The 19,257-nt window shown below is 42.0% G+C and overlaps 1 protein-coding gene across 9 annotated transcripts in view; it reads left to right on the forward strand.

Annotated features, from left to right (window-relative positions):
- The window catches only part of GPR65 (G protein-coupled receptor 65), a 127,051-nt gene that overhangs the window by 68,419 nt on the left and 39,375 nt on the right, over positions 1 to 19,257 (forward strand). For 6 of the 9 annotated variants that reach the window (XR_006203993.1, XR_006203995.1, XR_006203991.1 and 3 more), the window contains one exon: positions 6,576 to 6,685. Coding sequence is in view for 3 of the 9 variants with exons in the window: in XM_042944003.1 (XP_042799937.1) it covers positions 6,576 to 6,636 (61 nt within the window). In the remaining 6 variants the exon portion in view is untranslated. Of the gene's footprint in view, positions 1 to 1,464; positions 1,778 to 6,575; positions 6,686 to 8,224; positions 10,441 to 14,374; positions 14,671 to 19,257 lie in introns of those variants that run through there. The other 3 variants (XM_042944004.1, XM_042944005.1, XR_006203994.1) reach the window with 3 other exon arrangements.

Raw genomic sequence — 19,257 nt, forward strand, 5'->3', positions numbered from 1 at the left:
AGAAAGGCAAATTAGAAGCAAAGAGACCACTTAGGTGCCCAGACTAAAGTGGTGGCAATGGAGGTGGGGAGAAGAGAATTGGTTGAAAATATATTTTGCAGATATAATCCGCAGGATTACTGGTGGATTACACATCCCTGACTTCAAAGATTACACACCTGGACAGACTGGAGTAGAATGTGTCAGAAGGCCATCACAATTTAGAAATACTAAATGCTATTGTTCTTTAGCTTCTACTACAACCATACTGTGAAGAGGCCATCTTGAAGGATGGATCTAACACTACCCAATCATGTACGATCTCGTTGTGATTTCCATAGAAAGACCCATGACTGTCACTTGTGTTAGTTGATACTGTTAGGTTATTTTTTAAATTTTCGTATCCAAATGAGCTCATCTACTAAAAGCAAATGAGAACTCAAAGTCATTTTATAAAACCATCTGGATAATAATGTTAGAGCTCAGCAATTTATTTTATTTTATTTTATTTTATTTTATTTTTTCTCATAAATAACAAATGCATTCTTGATTTATTATGTGGTGATACTATAACACAGCCTTCACACTGACTGAATAGGATAGAGCTCAGCAATTTTAAATTAAGGAGAGAAGATATCCTAAAATAGGAAATTCACCTGGAGTTTGGAAAGAGGGTATAAAAAGCACATACCTAATGTCACTGTGAACTTTTCATGTCTAACAACTGAGATACCCCACTGAGTGTCATTTCACTGAGAATCCAGAAATCCAGAATAACCTTAAGAAATTGTCTTTGGTCTCCTTTCTGAGCACAACACCTGCTTACTTTAACCTAAATGGAAGTGTATTCTATTAGATTGAGATCAATCTGTAAAGCTAGCTACAGGTTTATTGTTGGCAAAAGAAAGTCTGGGGGAAGTGTGCAAGAATGTCCACTGCCTCCCCATGCATGCCAACCTTGATGTCACGCCCTTCACACCAGGGGTCACTAAGGGGCCTGCATGCAAGGGTATGCAAGTTTGTGCTAGAGAAAAGAGAGCGAGCACCATGAGGGAGTTGAGGACCATCCACTCCACAGAGAGGAAAAGCATGTCTAATGCTTGGGGCAATCTGCTGTGTGCAATGTTGTCCTCTCTTCCCTCTTGCCTATCAATTCTTCAGTAATGTCTACACTGCACGTAGAAGCGGTTTAATGAATGAATTCAGTAAGGATACAAATAAGAACAGCTTTATTTTCTTCTTTCCACTGCTTCCAGCATGTTCTGATGGATCCTTTCTGCACATTCTGATGACATCCCAGGCAGAAACTGTGGCTTTCTGATTTCTCTGGTCTCATGAATAATCTCCTTTCAGGTGTAAAAACTAATTTTCAGATTCTATAAAGTCCTGTCCAACAAAACAAAACTTGAGCCTCGTATCTAATGCCAAGCTCTGTCCCTCTCCTTTTTCCTGCCTCCACTAATCACCCTTCCCTGATCAGGCTTATGTTCTACCAAAATACATATGTTGAAACCCTAACCGCCCGTGATGGGGTTAATGCCCTTATAAGAAGAGACAGGAGAGAGCTTGCTTCCTGTCTCTGGTATGTGAGGACCCAGCAAGAAGACAGCCATTTGGAGAGAGAGAGAGATCTCACCAGAACTCAAGCATGGTGGTACCCTGATCTTGGACTTCCCAGCCTCCAGAACTGTGGGAAATAAATTTCTGTGAAGCCTCCCAGTCTATGATATTCTGTTATAGTGGTGCACACTGACCAAAACAATGGCTCAAGCTCGACCACCTTCTGTGGCAAAGAAAGGTCGGCCAAATATTCTCTCCTCCTTTTTCTTCTTGCAGCTGTTGCAGGCTGTACCATCTGCCTCCTACCTCCAGAATTTTCCAGGTTGTAATTAAGCCTTGTTCTCTATGTTCAGGAAGCCTCCTAAACTCCAGCCTCAAACAATGGCTGCCATGGTTCAGAGCTCAGCCAGCATCCAGCCAGGGAACTGTCAGTCTCCCTTTCTTGAAGCACACCTCCCCACTGTCCCCCCCCCCCCAAAACCCTATGACAGTTTTTTTGACTTGGCTTCTATGACCTCTATGTTACTTGGATCTGGAGATATGAGAATGCCACACCACTCCCCATGAGGCCCAGATTCCCCATGTCAATAAACTATTGGGTGAGCTCCCTTCAAAAGTGCAGCTTCACTTTACACAGGGTGGTTGGAGTGGGTAGGGATGGATGGTGATAGTAACAGGATCAAAAGATTATCTTAGGGGGCGCCTGGGTGGCTCAGTCGGTTGAGCGTCCAACTTCGGCTCAGGTCATGATCTCACGGTTTGTGGGTTTGAGCCCCACCTCGGGCTCTGTGCTGACAGCTCAGATTCTGTGTGTGTGTGTCTCTCTCTCTGCCCCTCCCCTACTTGTGCTCTGTCTCCCTCTGTCTCTCAAAAATAAATAAATGTTAAAAAAAAAAAAAAAAGGTTATCTTAGAAAGCCATTAAGAGCATGTCTGCCAGCTCCCTGTCACTGCCTTAAAAGCATGGGGGAAGTTATCTGCTCTTCTCAGGTTGGGGGCTTTATAGGAAACCCTGAGAAAACAGAGAGTCACATGCACAAGCAGATTATTCACACTATTGCGTTGATGTGAATGGGTCGTTCATCGTCGATATAAAGAGCTATGGAGGCTGTGTGTCAAGGTTGGCAGTAGTTGAGAACCAGAGCTGCTGGGCTCAGGGAGCATGCGTAGTGGGTATAGTGGATATACACATAAAGACAACTTTATAACCAGTTTCTGAGCATCCCTGTGTTGAGTGGGCAAAGGCGCCCAGAGACACACAATGAGGACAGTTCCAATCAGTCAGCAAATATTAGCAAGAACCATCAGGGTGCTGGGCACGGTAACAGGTATTGGATGTGTAGAAGTGAACAGAAACCCAAAGGTAGTGGAAGGGAGACAGGTTTCATTTGCAAAACATCATTCAGGCACCTAAAGGATGAACAAAAGCAAACAAAATCCCTAATGCACTCCTTCCTAAATGGATTTGTTAATTGCATTCATTGGGAACAGATTATAATATCAATAAACTACAGTATATATAGGAACTGTGTATAATGAACTGACTCGCTATTCAGTTTTCATGGGGAACTTGGCAGTTTTTCTGCTAAACCATGAATCATACTTATTTGAAGACCAATCCCCCCCCCCCCCCACCGCGCTATTCACGGGAAGACCAGCACTCATGGAAGAGTCCCAATTACTCCCTCTAACTTCCCAGTACCAGTCTGGAGAAAGCTCTGAGCATCATGCATCATTGCCTGTAAACCGTTGCCAATTTCTCAGAGTGTTTTAAGAACTAGTATAAATGGTTATCTTTAAAGATGCATCAAATTGAAGGGAAAAATGAATAATATCCTGGAATTGGCACTCCATTGATTCAATCAGTGAGCATGTCCGCTTGCCCATCTTCCATCACTGTGACTCATAGTACCCACTTCTTGCACATAATAGCTACTTTCCATTTGCTAACACAAGAAAATATTTTGCTTTTTGGGGGGGGGGGGCTTTTTGTTTTGTTTTGTTTTTTGTTTTTCTGGTTCCCATGTATTAAAATCCTACTAGGTGCTGGGAACTTTGTACAGATGATCTCTTATAGCAACCATAGAAAATAGGCAATGTTATCCCCATTCAATAGATAAATGAAAAGACATTAAATTATTAAATTATTTGCCTACACTCAGGCGGTTGGTTAGCAAGTGGGGACAGAGAATTTTGAGCTCGGTTTCCCAAACCCAGAGCCTGGACTTACACCCAGAGCCTTACACCATCTCTCTAAAAAGATTAAAGAAAAAAATGGGAGTTCTCTAAAAGCCTCAAGATAGAGAACATAACTATGAATTTTCTCTATCTTAGTGGTGTTATGCCAAAATGAGGATATGCACAGCTCTCAATCCTGCTACATTTATGAGTTTCCAAAATCAGTGAATCTCAGCGTAAGCCTGTGCATCATCTGGTTCAACATCCTTCCTAGATGCTCCCCATCTCCTCCCTTGGGTCCTCCAAGCCCCTGCTCATCCAGTGCTGGGGATGAGAACTCCCAGACTTCCCAGAAGGCCCTTCTATCTTTGTGCAGCTCTGAGAGAAAACGCTTGCTTATTCTGAGCACAAATCTCATGCCCTGTGGTTTCCATGCACGGGTCTGCCTTTTGGGGACTCAGAATAATTTTAATCCATCTTTGACATGACAGCCTGTCTTGTATTTGAAGGCACCTCTCACATTCCCAAACACCTAAACCCCCTTGGCTTTTAGAAATACAAATATGACAGGATTTTAAATCCCTTCTTATTCGAGGCACTTGCTTGCAGTCTTCATGTTACCCTCGTCGATTGCAGAAGCTTCTTGACTGGTCTTCTCGCTTTATTCTTAAACTGTTGTAATCTGAAGAAACTCCACTCAGAAGCAAGAATGTCTCCTTAAAATGTAAATTTGACCATACCTCTCTTCCACTCAAAACCCTCCAATCACTTAACATTGATAACAAAATCCATACTCTCTATCCCAGTATGTTAGAAGTTCACTCTTGTTCTCAGAGTGGGATAGGCAGCTGACCTGACACAATAAAATTCGGCATTTTTGCAATGGGCAATGTTGCAACTGCTCTGTATTTTACTCACATTTAGACAAATCCTTGTGGACTATGAACAGAGTAGATTCAAAAGTAAATTTGGCTTGCATGATCTGAAATGCAAGCAGGTCCAAAAGTGAAAAACCCTAACTTCTAGCTCTGACATTGGGAACATGTTGCAAACTTTTCAACCCCTTGATGAGCCCAGTTCTTCTGGTGTGAACTCTAGCTTTCCATTATTATGAACATCTAAAATGCAGCAAGTTTACTTTTAATTTCCTCATCAAAGAAGGACATTCCCCAGTCATTCTAAATAAACCCAAAATAATACCACTGCAAGTATAAATGCAGTGTGTTTAATGTTACAGCATCTAAACTAAGAGTAATCAACGGGCCCTGAAATTATGTATGAAATTCCATAGGAGTGTGTGTGTGTGTGTGTGTGTGCATGTGTGGGGGGGGGGGCGGGAAACACAGCACACGCTATGAACACTACCCTACCCTACCATTCTGGCACTTTTCTCTTGGATTATAGTAGTATGTTTATTTGTCTGCCCTCCCACATAGACTATAGACTCTGAAGGCAGAGTTCACCTCTCCCTTATTGTCCTGGGTTCTACCCCCATGGTCCGGTGCTGTGTCTAGTACCCACGTGGTACTCAGTATATATTGGTTTTAAAACGTCACAAATTAACGAAAGGGCGTTCTGACTCCTTTTTATGGAAACTTCGTGTGAATCACTGAAGCCAAATGGGAAAACCAGATACGTTCACCACGTATCCATTCATTCATCCACTACAGTTGTTTCTTGAGCTCTCACTGAGAGCTAGCACCATGCTAGGCCCCACAAGTCGATGCAGGTGTGATGGCCAGCTCTCATGGGATCTTCAGTCCAGTGTTGGAGACACACATTAAGTCAATAATCATGGAGAGAAGCAATTATAAACTGTGATAAAATGAAATGAAGGAAACATGCAAGAGAATCTAATTTAATGGTGGGGCCTTAGAAAGGCATCTTGGGGACACTGGTGTTTCAGCTAAGAGCTGAAGGATGAATAGTAGTTAAGCAGGAAGGTCTCTCCACCAGCCCCAGCAGTGAAAGTTTCTGTGCTTCCCAAAGGGTAAGTTTCCTGGGAGACCTCCCGAGGTGTAGGCACCTGCTGTGGTACCTTGTCTCCAAAGATGGCACCATCAATTCCTGCCTTCTTTGTATCCACATGCCGCTCCATTCTGTTGAGTTTGAATTGGCCTTTAACTGCTTTCACTGATAGAATGTGGCAGAAGTGGTGCTATGCCAGGCCACTCCTTTTTCTTGGCGCGCTGTGCTGCCATGTAGGAAATCTAGGCTGTTCAGCTGGAGAGGCAGGCACCAGACCTATGAGTGAGGAAGTCATCCTAGACATGCAGTGCATTTGAGCCTTCTGATGACTCCAGCCTCAGCAGCTCTTTCACAGCAACTGCATGAGAGATGCCAAGCAAGAATTGCCAAGCTGAGCCCTGTCAACTTACAGAACCATAGCAGATAATAATAGATTACGTTAAGCCGATAAGTTTTGGGGTAGTCGATTACACAGCAATAGATAATCAGAATGCCTTCCGATGACATATTAAGACTCATATAGGGACTTGGTCTAAGAGATCCAGTTTGTATCAGCTGACAGGTCCTCCTGAGAACGACATGTATTCAGATCCTTTTACTTGGGAGAGCAGGAAAGAAGAATTTGTTCCTCACAATGGATCCAAATCTTACCTGCCCACGTATCAGACTTTCCTTTGCTCTGGGCTGGAGAGGAGTAGCCTAGAATATCTCTGACAAGACCTGACAATATCCCCGACCTTTGGCCTGAGTCACTATGAGAAACTCTACCAGTTAACACACTTCTGTTGTTTTCAAATCCTTCATAAAAGTCCAGCTCCAACGGAAGCCGACATGGTGCTTCTCTTTTTGCAATGGGTAATTTCACTGTCAGTTTCATCTCTTGCTTTTCAGGATCCAGGGTCTGCTGGAGGAGACCCACTTTCTGTTGTTATCATGTCCTTCAGATGAGTAGAGGTGCGGAGTGAGGAAAAGGAGAAGAGGAATCATGCCTTGATGCATTGGTAAGAGTGTTTTTGTTTGCACATCTTGCATTATTAATATTCCTGTTTAGCATAATTAGCTACCTTCTCCAGCTTACAACCTGCAGTGTTTATGCCTCCATTTGATAGCTCAGCCATTAGCAAAGCAGTACAGTTCCCTGAAGGCTGAATGCAGGTGGTTCTGAACAATGCAGGGTGCCAGTTGCTCAGAAAAGCAGGCGACATAAGCTTTAATTGATGCTAAAAATATATTCGCTAGAAGAATCAGACTCCTTCAGTCTGTCTGCAGCAGATAAAAGCATCTATGGATTAAAAAAGGCCTGGCAGAACAAAAGAGAGGTGAACAAATGGGAGCAAATGAATTTTATTAATGGAGAAAGAAAGACAGCTAATACAGGACAATATTACTTCTCTTTATTCAAATAATTGGCAGTCCATTTTACATACACAGTGACTGTTGCTTCGGAACATAATTTCAGACTCAACAAAGCAGAGCAATTTAAGTCCTATCATGCCTTGTCGTCCAGCTTTGGATAGTCTGGTAAAAGTAATTCAACATTCCTTACGGAATCACAGGCTATGAAAGCTGGAGGAAAGCTTAGAGACAGAATTATATGATGTATTATTATTATTATATGTTATTTGTATTATGTTGATATGTGTGCATTTCAATGGTCTGACTTACTTCTCCATCAGCTACTAATCCACTACTCAAGAAAGAGTTATCCATGAAAGAAAAAAAAAATCCACATTGACCTGTTAGAAATGAGTCAAGAGTGAAAGAGTACACACATATCGGAATGGGGGGGGGGGTGTGAAAGTGATTCTCCCCAGTTTGCTAAGCAGAGCACTGCCCTAGCATCCAGCAGGACCTGGAAATCCACATGAAATAATGCTCTCCATATATATTAATATAGTGGTTATTACGTGCTGGACACTGTTCTCAGTGTTAACTATATTTAAGTTATTTGCTCCTTAAAAATCCCTGTCAGGTAAACACTATTAAAATCCCCACTTGATACCTTAGAAAACTGAGACATAGAAGTTACAGAAGTCTCCTTTGGTCACACTGTTCGTAACCAGGGTCAAGGTTTGGACCCAGACAATCTGGTGCAAAAGTCTGTGTGCTTCTTCAACACACTATACTGCCTCCCAGTTCAAATTTGAATGCTTCCCAGAGTGCCTGGGTGCTCAGTCAGTTGAGCGTCTGACTCTTGATTTTGGCTCAGGTCATGATCTCTCAGTGGTGAGATCAAGCCCCGTGTTGGACTTCTCTCTGAGTGTGGAGCCAGCTTGGAATTCTTGCTCTCCCTCTGTCTCTGTCCCTCCCCCACACTCGTGCACATTCTCCCTCTCTCTCTCTCTCTCTCTCAAAATGAATACACATTTTTAAAAAAGCAAATTTGAATGTTTCCATATTTGCCAGTTATCAGGCCTATATTACCCTGAAACAAGTTATTACCTCATTTTTCATGTGCAGAGTGCTTTCACGTACATTCTTCCATGGGCTCTTTGCGTCAGCTTCGAGAAGTGAGCATAACACCAATTATTAATTCACAGATGAAGGAACTCAGAAGCCATTGTCCTCAGAAGCCAACTCCTTTATGTTTCTGACAAGAAAAGCAAGCTGAATATCTAAAAAGAACGTTTACAGATAAATACTAAAGTAATGCAAATGATAGAAAAACGGGTTAAGACATGAAGAGTATTTCCCTAAAGAGTAAACGCTTGGCTAGTGACCATATAAAGGACATTGAACATTATTAGTGAGGAAGGAAATCGAGGCCAGAATGGGGCACCAATTTCCATGCCTTTCCTGGGCAAAAATATAAAAAATCATCTATGATAAGTACTGGGGATGAATCTATCACATGCTGCTGATGGAAATGTGAGTTTGGGAAAGTTGACATAATCTACTAAAGTTGACCAGTCATGTCTCATGACCCAGAAATTCCACTCCTACATATATTCTGAAAATAGAGTCTTACATATCTATAAAAAATGTTCACATCAACATTGTTTCCAATAGCAGAGAAACTAAAAACAACCCAAATACCCATTAACATGAGAGCAAATGAATATTATGAAAAAAATTCATTTCGTGGAATATTATGTAGCAGTTAAAAGTAAAGAGATTATAAAAGCACATACCAACACATATGAATCTTAGCAATATAATAGTAAGTAACAAATAAAGCAAGTCTCAGAAAGTAAATAAACCTATAGGAAAAGGAGAGCAAGGGAATGACAAATAGATTTTGGAGGGAGAGAGCCAGGTGCATGGGCTATTGAAAGGATTCCATATGGGTAGTTCGATAGGTGGAATTCTAAAATGACTCCCAATGACCCACGCCCTTAGATAATCACCTCCCTTTAAGTGTGAGTGGGACCTATAGCTTGCTTCTAATCAACACAACATGGCAAAGGTGATGGGCTATCACAACTGTGATCAAGTTATGTTATATGGCAAAAGTGAAGGGGTTTGAAGATGTAATTAAATTCCTTAACAGTTCAATTAAGTAATCAAAAGAGAGATTATCCTGGGTGGGCCTGACCTAATCAGATGAGTCCATTAAGAGGACTAAGGGGTCAGAGGCTCAAAGCAGCAGTCTTTCTCTCCATTGCTAGCTGTGAAGAAGCCAGCTCCCATGAATTCTATAGCCTCAAGGAAACCAATTCAGCCAACAACCTGAGGGATCTTCGTTTGTCAAGCTTCCAGATGAGATCCCAGCTTGTTCATGACCTAAGGCTTGTAAGATTCAGAACAGAAGAACCAGCTAAGTTATACCCAGATTCCTGCCCTACAGAATCTGTGACATAGTATGTGGATGTTGTTCTAAACTAAGTTTGTGTTAATTATTGATGCAGCAATAGAAAACTAAGGTAGATAAAGATTATTAGCAAAATCTTAGCCTTTGTTTTAAAATGTAGTCCACCTGTATTGATTAAATTACTAGTAAGTAACTAAAGCTCATTCCATCTTCTTTTGATGAGATGCAGGAAAAGAAAGAGTAAACGTTAAATATCCCATTTATGTCTTTGGCTTCATTTATAAAGCGAAAGACTAACAAAGAAAAGATAACAAGGACAGCATGTCCAAACTCTCTGCTGGGCACACCTCCTGCTTGAAGAAACTGAATGCAAACTGTGTGGCAGAGTCCTGGAAGGGGGCGGCATAGCCTGTAGCACTCTTGGTGACCTGGGGAGGGGGTCACCAGATGGACCATCCAAAGACAGTGACTGGTGCAAACACCTTACCTGACTGGGCATTACTGGAGGATAACAGGCTGATCCCATCAATCCTTTTTATGGAGAAGGTAATATCGTTACTGGATAATAGGGTGCACAGAAATGTGTGCACACCGAGAAGGCAAAAGGCAGAAGCCACAGGTGGTAGAGGACTTATGACGGAGACTAACTGAGTCACCATACTGCTAGTACGATAGTCTAGGAGGATGGACCCATCCCGCTGAAAGGGTAACCAGACAGACCTCTCAGGTGACCACTGACATAATTCTTTATTTTTCTGACCTCTCCGTCTATCCTAAAAGCAAACATCTCTAACTTGAGAAATATAAGAAGGTCTGTGTCTGTCCCTCAAAAGAAACTGCCTAGTTTGTGGTGAAGAGCATGAGTTCTAGATCTAGACTTCCTGGGTTAGTTTCTCTCTGCGTCTCTGTTTCCTCATCTGTGAAATGGGGATATTATTAATACTTACCTGATAGGATTGCTGTGAGGATTAAGTAAGTTAATAGTTGTGGGGTGGCCCGGGTGGCTCAGTTGGTTAAGCATCCAACTCTTGGTTTCAGCTCAGGTCATGATCTCACAGTCTGTGGGTTCAAGCCCCACATCGGGGTCTGCACTGACAGCATAGAGCCTGCTTGGGATTCTCTTTCCCTCTCTCTCTCTCTCTGCCCCTCTCTGCGTGCTCTCTCTCTCTCTCTCTCTCTCAAAATAAATAAACTTTGAAAAATAATAGTTGTAAAGTTCTTAGGGTACTTGGCACATAGCAGATGGTGTATAATTGTTGAATGAGTAAACCTGTCAGAAGGAGAACTCTTCTTCCCTACCCATGTGGAGGGACGTAAATTAATGTAACACTCTAGGCTGCTCCCCAACCTCTTAGTCACCCCATTCCTAACTTAGCACCCAAGGCGATGGAATGATTTATCTGATTGGAGAGTATATCAATTAGAATTGGACTCAGCCTTGGAGCACCTGGGTGGCTCAGTCAGTTAAGCATCCGAATTCAGCTCAGGTCATGATCTCACAGTTTGTGAGTTAGAGCCCCGTGTCAGGCTCTGTGATGACAGCTCAGAGCCTGGAGCCTGCTTCGGATTCTGTGTCTCCCTGTCTCTGCCCCTTCTCCTCTCTCACTCTCTCACTCTCTCTCTCTCTCAAAAATAAATAAGCATTAAAAATTAAAAAAAAAAAAAGAATTGGACTCAGCCCTAAGTGACAGGAAATTTAAAATAATCGTGGCTTAAACAAGGTAAAGTTCGTCTCTGTGTCCCATACATAAAGTACAAGATAGGTAGTCCAGGGCTTCTATGAAGTCTCCGGGACCCCCGGCTCATTTCTAGTTTGTATGCCATCGTCAAAATTCAGTTTCCATTTCGTGGTCCAAATGGACACTCCAGCTCCTTAGTCTTGGCAGAAGGGATGAGGAAAACTGGGTAGAGAAGCTCAGATAATCACTCTTCTAGAAACTGAGCAGACTTGCTCTTATCACCACCCCACCACACCATCCCCCTTGACCTGGGTCACAGGGTCACACCTAGCTGCAAGGGATAGTGGGGAATGTAGTCTCTATTCTGAGGAGCCACCATGCCCCACCGAAAAGTGGGGAATGTATTACTGTACAGGAAGACGGGATTTAGCTGATAATTAGCAGTCTCTCCATAGTGAGTTTACAAGGAAACACTCAGAATGCTTAACTTATACACTTGCTGGGAAAAGGCTCATCCTAATCTAGCAGGTCTGGGTTCCTATCTGCCTGATTCTAGGGATCAGCGGTAGACAGTTGCCTTGGCCACCAGTAGAAGCCGTTTTCTCCAATATCGAGTTGGACACCACAAAGGAGATACATTTATCTCCACCTGCTAAACAAGTTTGTCTTCTTTTCATTGTTTCAGAACCCAGGTAGGGAAGCTGGGAGATAGTATTATAGACCTTTCAAGATTTCTGATATAATTCAAGAAAAGACACACACGGAATTTGTCAACACACACAGGAGTTGTATAGAATTTCCTACACTGTGGACTCATGTCACAGAGAGAATCCGGGGTATATTTGTAGCTACATTTCAATTGCAATACTCCCAGATCCAAATTTATTTGGTGGTTAAATATATCTGGATGTACCCTTTTAAAAAGCTCCAGTGAAAGCAATGCCAAGTCACATCCTCTGTTCTGGGAAGATTTGATACTGAGTGGGATCCAGGGCTTTACTTTAGCGTCAGTCCTCTGGCAGAGTCGGTTTTGTTGGCTCTGAACTGACTATTCTCTACCATGTACTGTTTTAACATTTAGAAAGTGTCCATTTTTAGCAAAATCACAGCTGTGTGCATGTAGCATATTGGTGTGGAGGAGGGTTACATTTCAACTTGTTACATTAGAAAAGTAAGAAAATCACTGACTTTTAGATCTGGAAGGAAACTTAGAGATCATTGAGCCAAGCCCTCTTATGATGGATGAGAAAACGGAAGCCAGAGCGGAACAGGGCCATATCCCTGGACACTCACACTAATTCATTATAGAACTGGACGAGAGTCCCATAGCTGCCAGCCCAACCTACTTTCCAAACGCCTACTCCACTTTCTTCCACCCTCCACTTTCCCTATAGTCAATACAATTAAAAAAGAAATGAAGTGGGTTACTTAAGTTCTCTGTGCCTCACTTTCCCATCTGTAACATAAGCATAATAATGCCTACCTCACAGAACTATTTATAAAGATTAAATTAGATATAACTGCTACTACTCTAACACAAAATAAGTGAACCTCAAGCAGAGTAAGTACTTGATAGTACCTTTTATCGAAAGAAGACCCCATATATGTAGCACCTGGGTGGTTCAGTCAGTTAAGCATCAGACTTCAGGTCAGGGCATGATCTCACAGCTCATGAGTTCGAGCCCTGCATCAGACTCTCTGCTGTCAGCATGGAAACTGCTTCAAATCCTCTGTCCCTCTCTCTCTGTCTCTCTCCCCCCCCCAAAATAAATAAACCGTAAAAAAAAAAAAAAATTTAACCAAAAGAAAGAGACCCCATATAAAGGTTAAGAGTGCTAAATCGGGACTGATATAATGCAATCATTCTGTCACTTTCCCATTCATTCATTCAGTCAAGAGCGAACAAGCAATTATTGAACTATGCTGTGGCGAATGTTGTTCTAAGTTCTGAGAATATAAGGTGAATCCGATAATGCTCATAGGGTAGAAGAGGTGATAGATGACTAAATAATATATTAAGGACCAAAAGTGAACAGTATAGTATGAGGTGTAAGAAATGACCAATTAATTCTCTTGGTTAAGGGTGTGACAGGGAAGGTTAATAGACTCCCTGATGACCTCTGAGAATGGTTTTCAAAGTCAACTAGAAATTTGTCAGGTGGAAAAAAATCCCTAAAAGAAGAAGCAGCAAGTGCAAAGGCACTGAGGCATGAAACACCATGTTATTCAAGTTCCGGGTTGTTAGAGAATAAGGTGCAAAGATGACAGAACTAGAAGATAAGGTAGACAGGAACCAGCATATGAAGAAAACTGTTCAATCCATGTTGGGGGGTAAGAGTTTGTCCACAGGCCGTAAGGAGCTTGTTGAATACTTTCAAAGAGAAAGACATATGGTCAGAGTACCTTTGGTGTGAGTTGAGGAAAAGGGGAAATCTGGTGAGGCAGAAAGCAAAGAAGCCAGTCAGGAGTTGAGGTCGATACTGCAAACTGTTCACCAATATCCTTTCTCCCTTCTTACATAAAGATTAAAAATTTTACCTGGACACCTGAGCTCTTTCCATAATTTGGCTATTGTTGATAGTGCTGCTATAAACACTGGAATATATATATTATGAAATATTACTCAGCCATCAAAAAGAATGAAATCTTTCCATTTGCAGTGATGTGGATGGAGCTAGAATGTGTATTAAGCTAAGAGAAATAAGTCAGTCAGACAAAGAAAAATACCATGTTATTTCACTCAAGTGTGGAATTTAAGAAAGAAAACAGATGAGCATAGGGGAGGGGAAGAAAAATAAAATAAGAGAAAAACAGAGAGGGAGACAAACCATAAGAGACTCTTAACTATAGAGAAAAAACTGAGGGTTACTGGAGGGGAAGTGGATGGGGGGGATGGGTTAAACGGGTGATGAGCATTAAGGAGGGCTTGTTTAATATGTGAGTGATGAATCACTGAATTCTACTCCCGAAACCAATTCTACACTGTATGTTAACTAACTTGAATTTAAATAAAATCTTGGAAGAAAATTAAGTAAGTAAGTAAGTAAGTAAGTAAAATAAATTTTTACCTGGACATAAAGATGTCCAGAGTGAAGATTACATTTCCCAGCCATCTCATTGCAGTGAAGGGAGGCCATGTGTCTAATCTTGCCCAAGGGGATGTGAGTGTAACTTACATGTGAAACCTCTTGGTCCTGACTCAAAAGAAAGGGATAAACCCTCTCATTTCCCATCTCTCCCTTCTTTCTTCCTGAATCTAGGCTCGATGATAAGCCATCTTGGGCCGTACAGATGAGAACAGTATCTAAAGATAGCAGAGCAACAAAATGGAAGGAATCTGAGCCCCTGCAGAGGAAGAGGCCCCATCCCAGCTTGGGTCATTAAATGACAGAGAAAAACACTTCTATCTTGTGTTTTAAGCCACTATGACTCTCTTCCTAGATGAAAGGAGATGATCCGAGGCAGGGGCAGAAGGAATGGGACAGAGAGAACAGATTTGAGGAAAGTTGTTGGACTTATTCACAGGATGTAGGAGACAAGAGAGAGGGTGTCAAGTGCACCCCTTACGAGCCTTTGTCTGAAGGCTGGGTGGATGGTGAAGTCATCAAAGAAAAAGAATAGAGCAAAATTAAATTACTTCTGAAAATGTGGAAGTTTGCTGGAAAAAATCTCAATTTTCAATTCATATGTTCATCCATCCTAACACCTTTTACTGAACTTGTATAAGGAATTTGCATAAGGAACAGAGGATTTTTTTAAAGTTGCCCATTAGTGGTAAAATTGTTTTCTTTTTTTAAAGATGGACATCTCATTGATAGATGAATGGATAAGAAGAGGTGGTATATATACAATGGAATATTATTCAGCCGTAAAAAAAAGAATGAAATCTTGCCATTTGCAACAAGATTGCAAATGGATCCAGACAGTATAATTCTGGCAACTCTTTCTCCCCACAGGTCCTGTTCCCTGTGCTTTAATAAAACCACCTTTTAGGTCCTGTCCCTGTGCTTTAATAAAACCACCTTTTTTGCACCAAAAGAGAGAGAGAAATGCTGAGCAAAAAAGTCAATCAGAGAAAAACAAACTCCATATGTTTCACTCATACGTGTAATTTAAGAAACAAAACAAATGAACAAAGGGAAAAGACAGAGAGAGAGAGAGAGAGAGAGAGGGAGAAACTAAAAAACAAACTTTAAACTATAGAGAACAAACTGATAGTTACCAGAGAGGATGTGGGCGGAGGGATGAGTGAAATAGGTGATGCGGATTAATGACCACACTTAATCACAGTGAACATTGAGTAATTTTAATTGAGTGTAATAAGTAATTATAATTAACATTGAGTTAATTATACTGGAATTCAAATTTAAAAAAAATTAAAAGACATCTCAGCTGTAAAGGCTGTAAAGTACAGGACTCTCTAGGCTATGTACAAGCATGTTGGACCTTTCACTGCTTAAGCTGTTAACAGAAGATTATCTATCACCTGGCTTGGTGTTGTTTCAGGTTTGCCTGGAAAAGGGAAGTGTGTGAGGCATGCTTTTTGCTTTAAGATTTTTTTTTAACGTTCATTCATTTTTTAGAGACAGAGAGAGACAGAGCACGAGTGGAGGAGGGGCAGAGAGAGAGGGAGACACAGACTCCAAAGCAGCCTCCAGGCTCCGAGCTGTCAGCACAGAGCCCGACGCGGGGCTCGAGCTCACAGACCGCGAGATCATGACCTGAGCTGAAGTCAGATGCCCAACCGACTGAGCCACCCAGGCGCCCCTGCTTTAAGATTTCATAAGAGCTCACATGTTTGTAATTGAGGTGGTGGGAGTAAGGGAACGTCCTTGAGGTGAGGATAATTCCACATAGCCACTCTTTTAGTTGTGCCATAATCCTCAGTATCCAGAGGAAGTCCATTTTAAATTGAATTGTTGGGACAGAAAAAAATGTATGTGTATGCATTTCCATACATTTAAAAACACAGCCCTGCTTAAATAATCTCTGCACATTTTCACAGCAGACTTTCCTTTTTGCACTATTTATCCTCCTACACGAGCAGTTTAAATAATCACTCCACATGATACACCAGACTTCCTGGGCAAAATAGCTTTTCCTATATTGATTAAAAATTCAAAGTCTATCTATAAATCAGGAAAGTCACTTAACATTCATGTCAGCATCCATGAATGTTAGGCTGCTTCAAACACACCCTAAGATAGGCTTCTTAGACATGAAATAAACAAGAAGGAAGATCAATGAACTTATTTATTCCATGTGTCTTAATGGCTCATTGGGACCGTGCTCTTTGCTCCGGTCTGTCCCCCTCAGAATGCTCCATTACCAGTCAAATGAAGGCATTTCTCAGCTTTGTCAGACAAAGAGAAAGCATTGGTATCACTAACTGGCATTCAGTGCAGTTCACCTGGTTATTTCCTGAAAACCTACTATGTGCCAGATCCTGTCTTAGGCCTATGGGGATGCAGAAGTAAATATGGGACAGCATTGCTCTGATACAGATGCAAGAGAAAAGCTCAGGGTCCTGGAGGGGGAGAGATGAATCCCTTAAGGTTGGGATCCAAACATGCTTCCTAAAGATTCTTACATTTGAGCTGAACTTCAGAAGGGAGGAAGGGCTGGATGCTGGACCTGCCAAAGAGGCTGATCTGACGCTCCAGGCAGAAGGAACTAGCTTCCGCAGGTGCTGGAAGAAGACGGCAGGAGCCTCGTGGAAGTGGACTGTGGGCTGTGCAGGAGGTATGTTTACGAGCTGAGTAGTGTGTCCCCAGCACTCCATAACCCCCAGTACCTCAGAATGTGACTGTATTGGGGGAGAGGGCCTTTATAGAGGTAATTACATTAAATGAGGCCGTAATCCTATACAACTGGTCTCCTTATAAAAAGAGGAAGTCAGAACACAGACAAACAGAGGTGAGGAGAGGACATAGGGAGAAGGTGGCTTTCTGCAAACTAAGGAGATGAGGCCTCAAAAGAAACAACCCTGTGACACCTTGGTCTTGGACTTCCAGCTTCCAGGACTGTGAGTGAAAAGAAATCTCTCTTGTCTAAGGCACTCATCAGTCTATGGTACTTGTTGTGACACTCCTAGTAAACTAACACAAGGTATAACTCATCAAAGTTTGTTAAAGATTGTCAAATGCACCACTCTTAACCCTCCCATTAACCCTGCGAGGTACATGCTATTGTGCACATCTAAGAAAACTGATACTCATGGAGGATAGGTAACTTGTTCGAAGTCACACCTCTGTAATAGCAGAAAGAAAAATTAAAAACTGGGATCCCGTTACGCATATTTTTAGCCACTTCCTTTTACTTAGTGGAATTATACTGGACATCTCTTGTGTCACTAAAAATCTGAAACGGTCCATTTAGGCTTCCCTACCTCAACTTTGAATAAGTTGCCTGGGGCATCTATGCCAGACAAAAACATCATGAAAACTAATATGGGAGGAAATTGAACATAAATAAGATGCTAAAATGGGTAGGAATTTAGTGGTCACCCAAGAACATGATAAGAACATGGCCATGGCATTTCATGGACTCTGGAAAGGCAGTCCTAGCCTGTGATACTCTGGGAAGAGCACTCTCATCTTCCAGGACCCCAGGAACCACAGAGCACTGCACTGGAAGGCTGATCCCTCCTTATCCCTGAGTCTCATAGTCCAAAGGGAATAGTGACAGCTGGGATCACCTCACAGTCTAGTAAAGCAGGGAAAGAATTTTTAAATGCATCACAGCAACATTCCGGAAGAGTTGGTAATGGCTTCTATGATTTGGGAGATAAAAATTGGGAGTTCTATTTTTAATTTTTATATAGAGATTCTCCAATTCACTCTGTATAATCATTTTCAGAGTGGTCTGGGCGATCATTTCAAGACCATAAGTCTAGATCCAGTGAAACCCATTCAAGAACCAGTATCATTCAAGGAGAAAGAAAAGAAAATATCCATTCCCTCCTAGAAGCTTACTACCTGGTTGATGACATGGCAAAATCTTCTTTAAAAAGTTGGAAAGAAAGGAAAAAGACAGGAACACACTTAAAGCGGCCTTCAAGCCATTTTTGTAAACAATCTAATTAAAGAATCGATGTGAAAATCCTTTGTGAATTTCAATGGACCGTGACAGGTTAAGGAGCTTTTATTACCTGTTCCCCAAAGAACAAATACTGAGCTTTTTCTGGGGGTCAGGCACTGTTTTGTGGTTATTCATAACAAAAGGATACAAGTTAGCGTGGTGGAATTCAAACTAAGTCAGTGGTCCCTGGAAGAACCCAAATAAAGGAGCAGCCCAAAAGGGTTGAGGAGCACTGCCCCAACACTGCCACAAACGTTTTGGACACTCTCGTGGCTCAGGGGCATCGTGGACAGGACACAGTTTTAAATTCGGGCCTGGGGCTGGGCTCCCAGCTCCACCTCTGTGCTTATTTGACCCAGTTAAGTCACAAAAAGGTCACTGATAATAATACATCTTAAAGAGTTTCTAGAAGACTCCATACTAGTATGCATCTGGGCCACACCCAGGGTCTAGAGAAATGGAAACTTATTATTCTTACAATCCATATTGGCTTCCCAAGGCAGCCATAACAAAGTACTAAAAATAGGGTAGCTTAAAACAACAGTAATTTCTTTCTCATGGTTCTAGAGGCTTGCAAGCCCAAGCAGAGTTGGTTCCCTCCGAGGGCTGTGACAGAGAATCTGTTCCATGCTTGTCCTAGCTTCCAGTGATGTTCAGCGATCCTTGGCACCCCTTGGCTTGTAGACGCATCACTCTGGTCTCTGCTTCCATCTTCTCATGACCTTCTCCCTGTGTCTCTGGGTCTCCACATGGCCATGTATCTTCTGTGTCTCTCTCCTCTTCTTATAAGGACACCAGTCATATTGCATTGAGGGCCCACCCTATTCCAGTATGGTCTCATCTCAACTAATTTGATCTGCAACAACCCTATTTCCAAATAAGGTCACATTCTGAGGTGCTAGGAGTTAGGACTTGGGACATATCTTTTGAGGGGGTGCACAATTCCACCCATAATGGGAGTTTAATTTCAGCTTCTCATTCTACTCTATTACAAACCAGCCAAGTGACCTTGAATGAGGCACTGTCTCTGATCCTTAGTATCTGCACTTATAAATGGAGATGA

Source organism: Panthera leo, chromosome B3 (assembly GCF_018350215.1).
Source record: "Panthera leo isolate Ple1 chromosome B3, P.leo_Ple1_pat1.1, whole genome shotgun sequence".
Lineage (NCBI taxonomy): Eukaryota > Metazoa > Chordata > Mammalia > Carnivora > Felidae > Panthera > Panthera leo.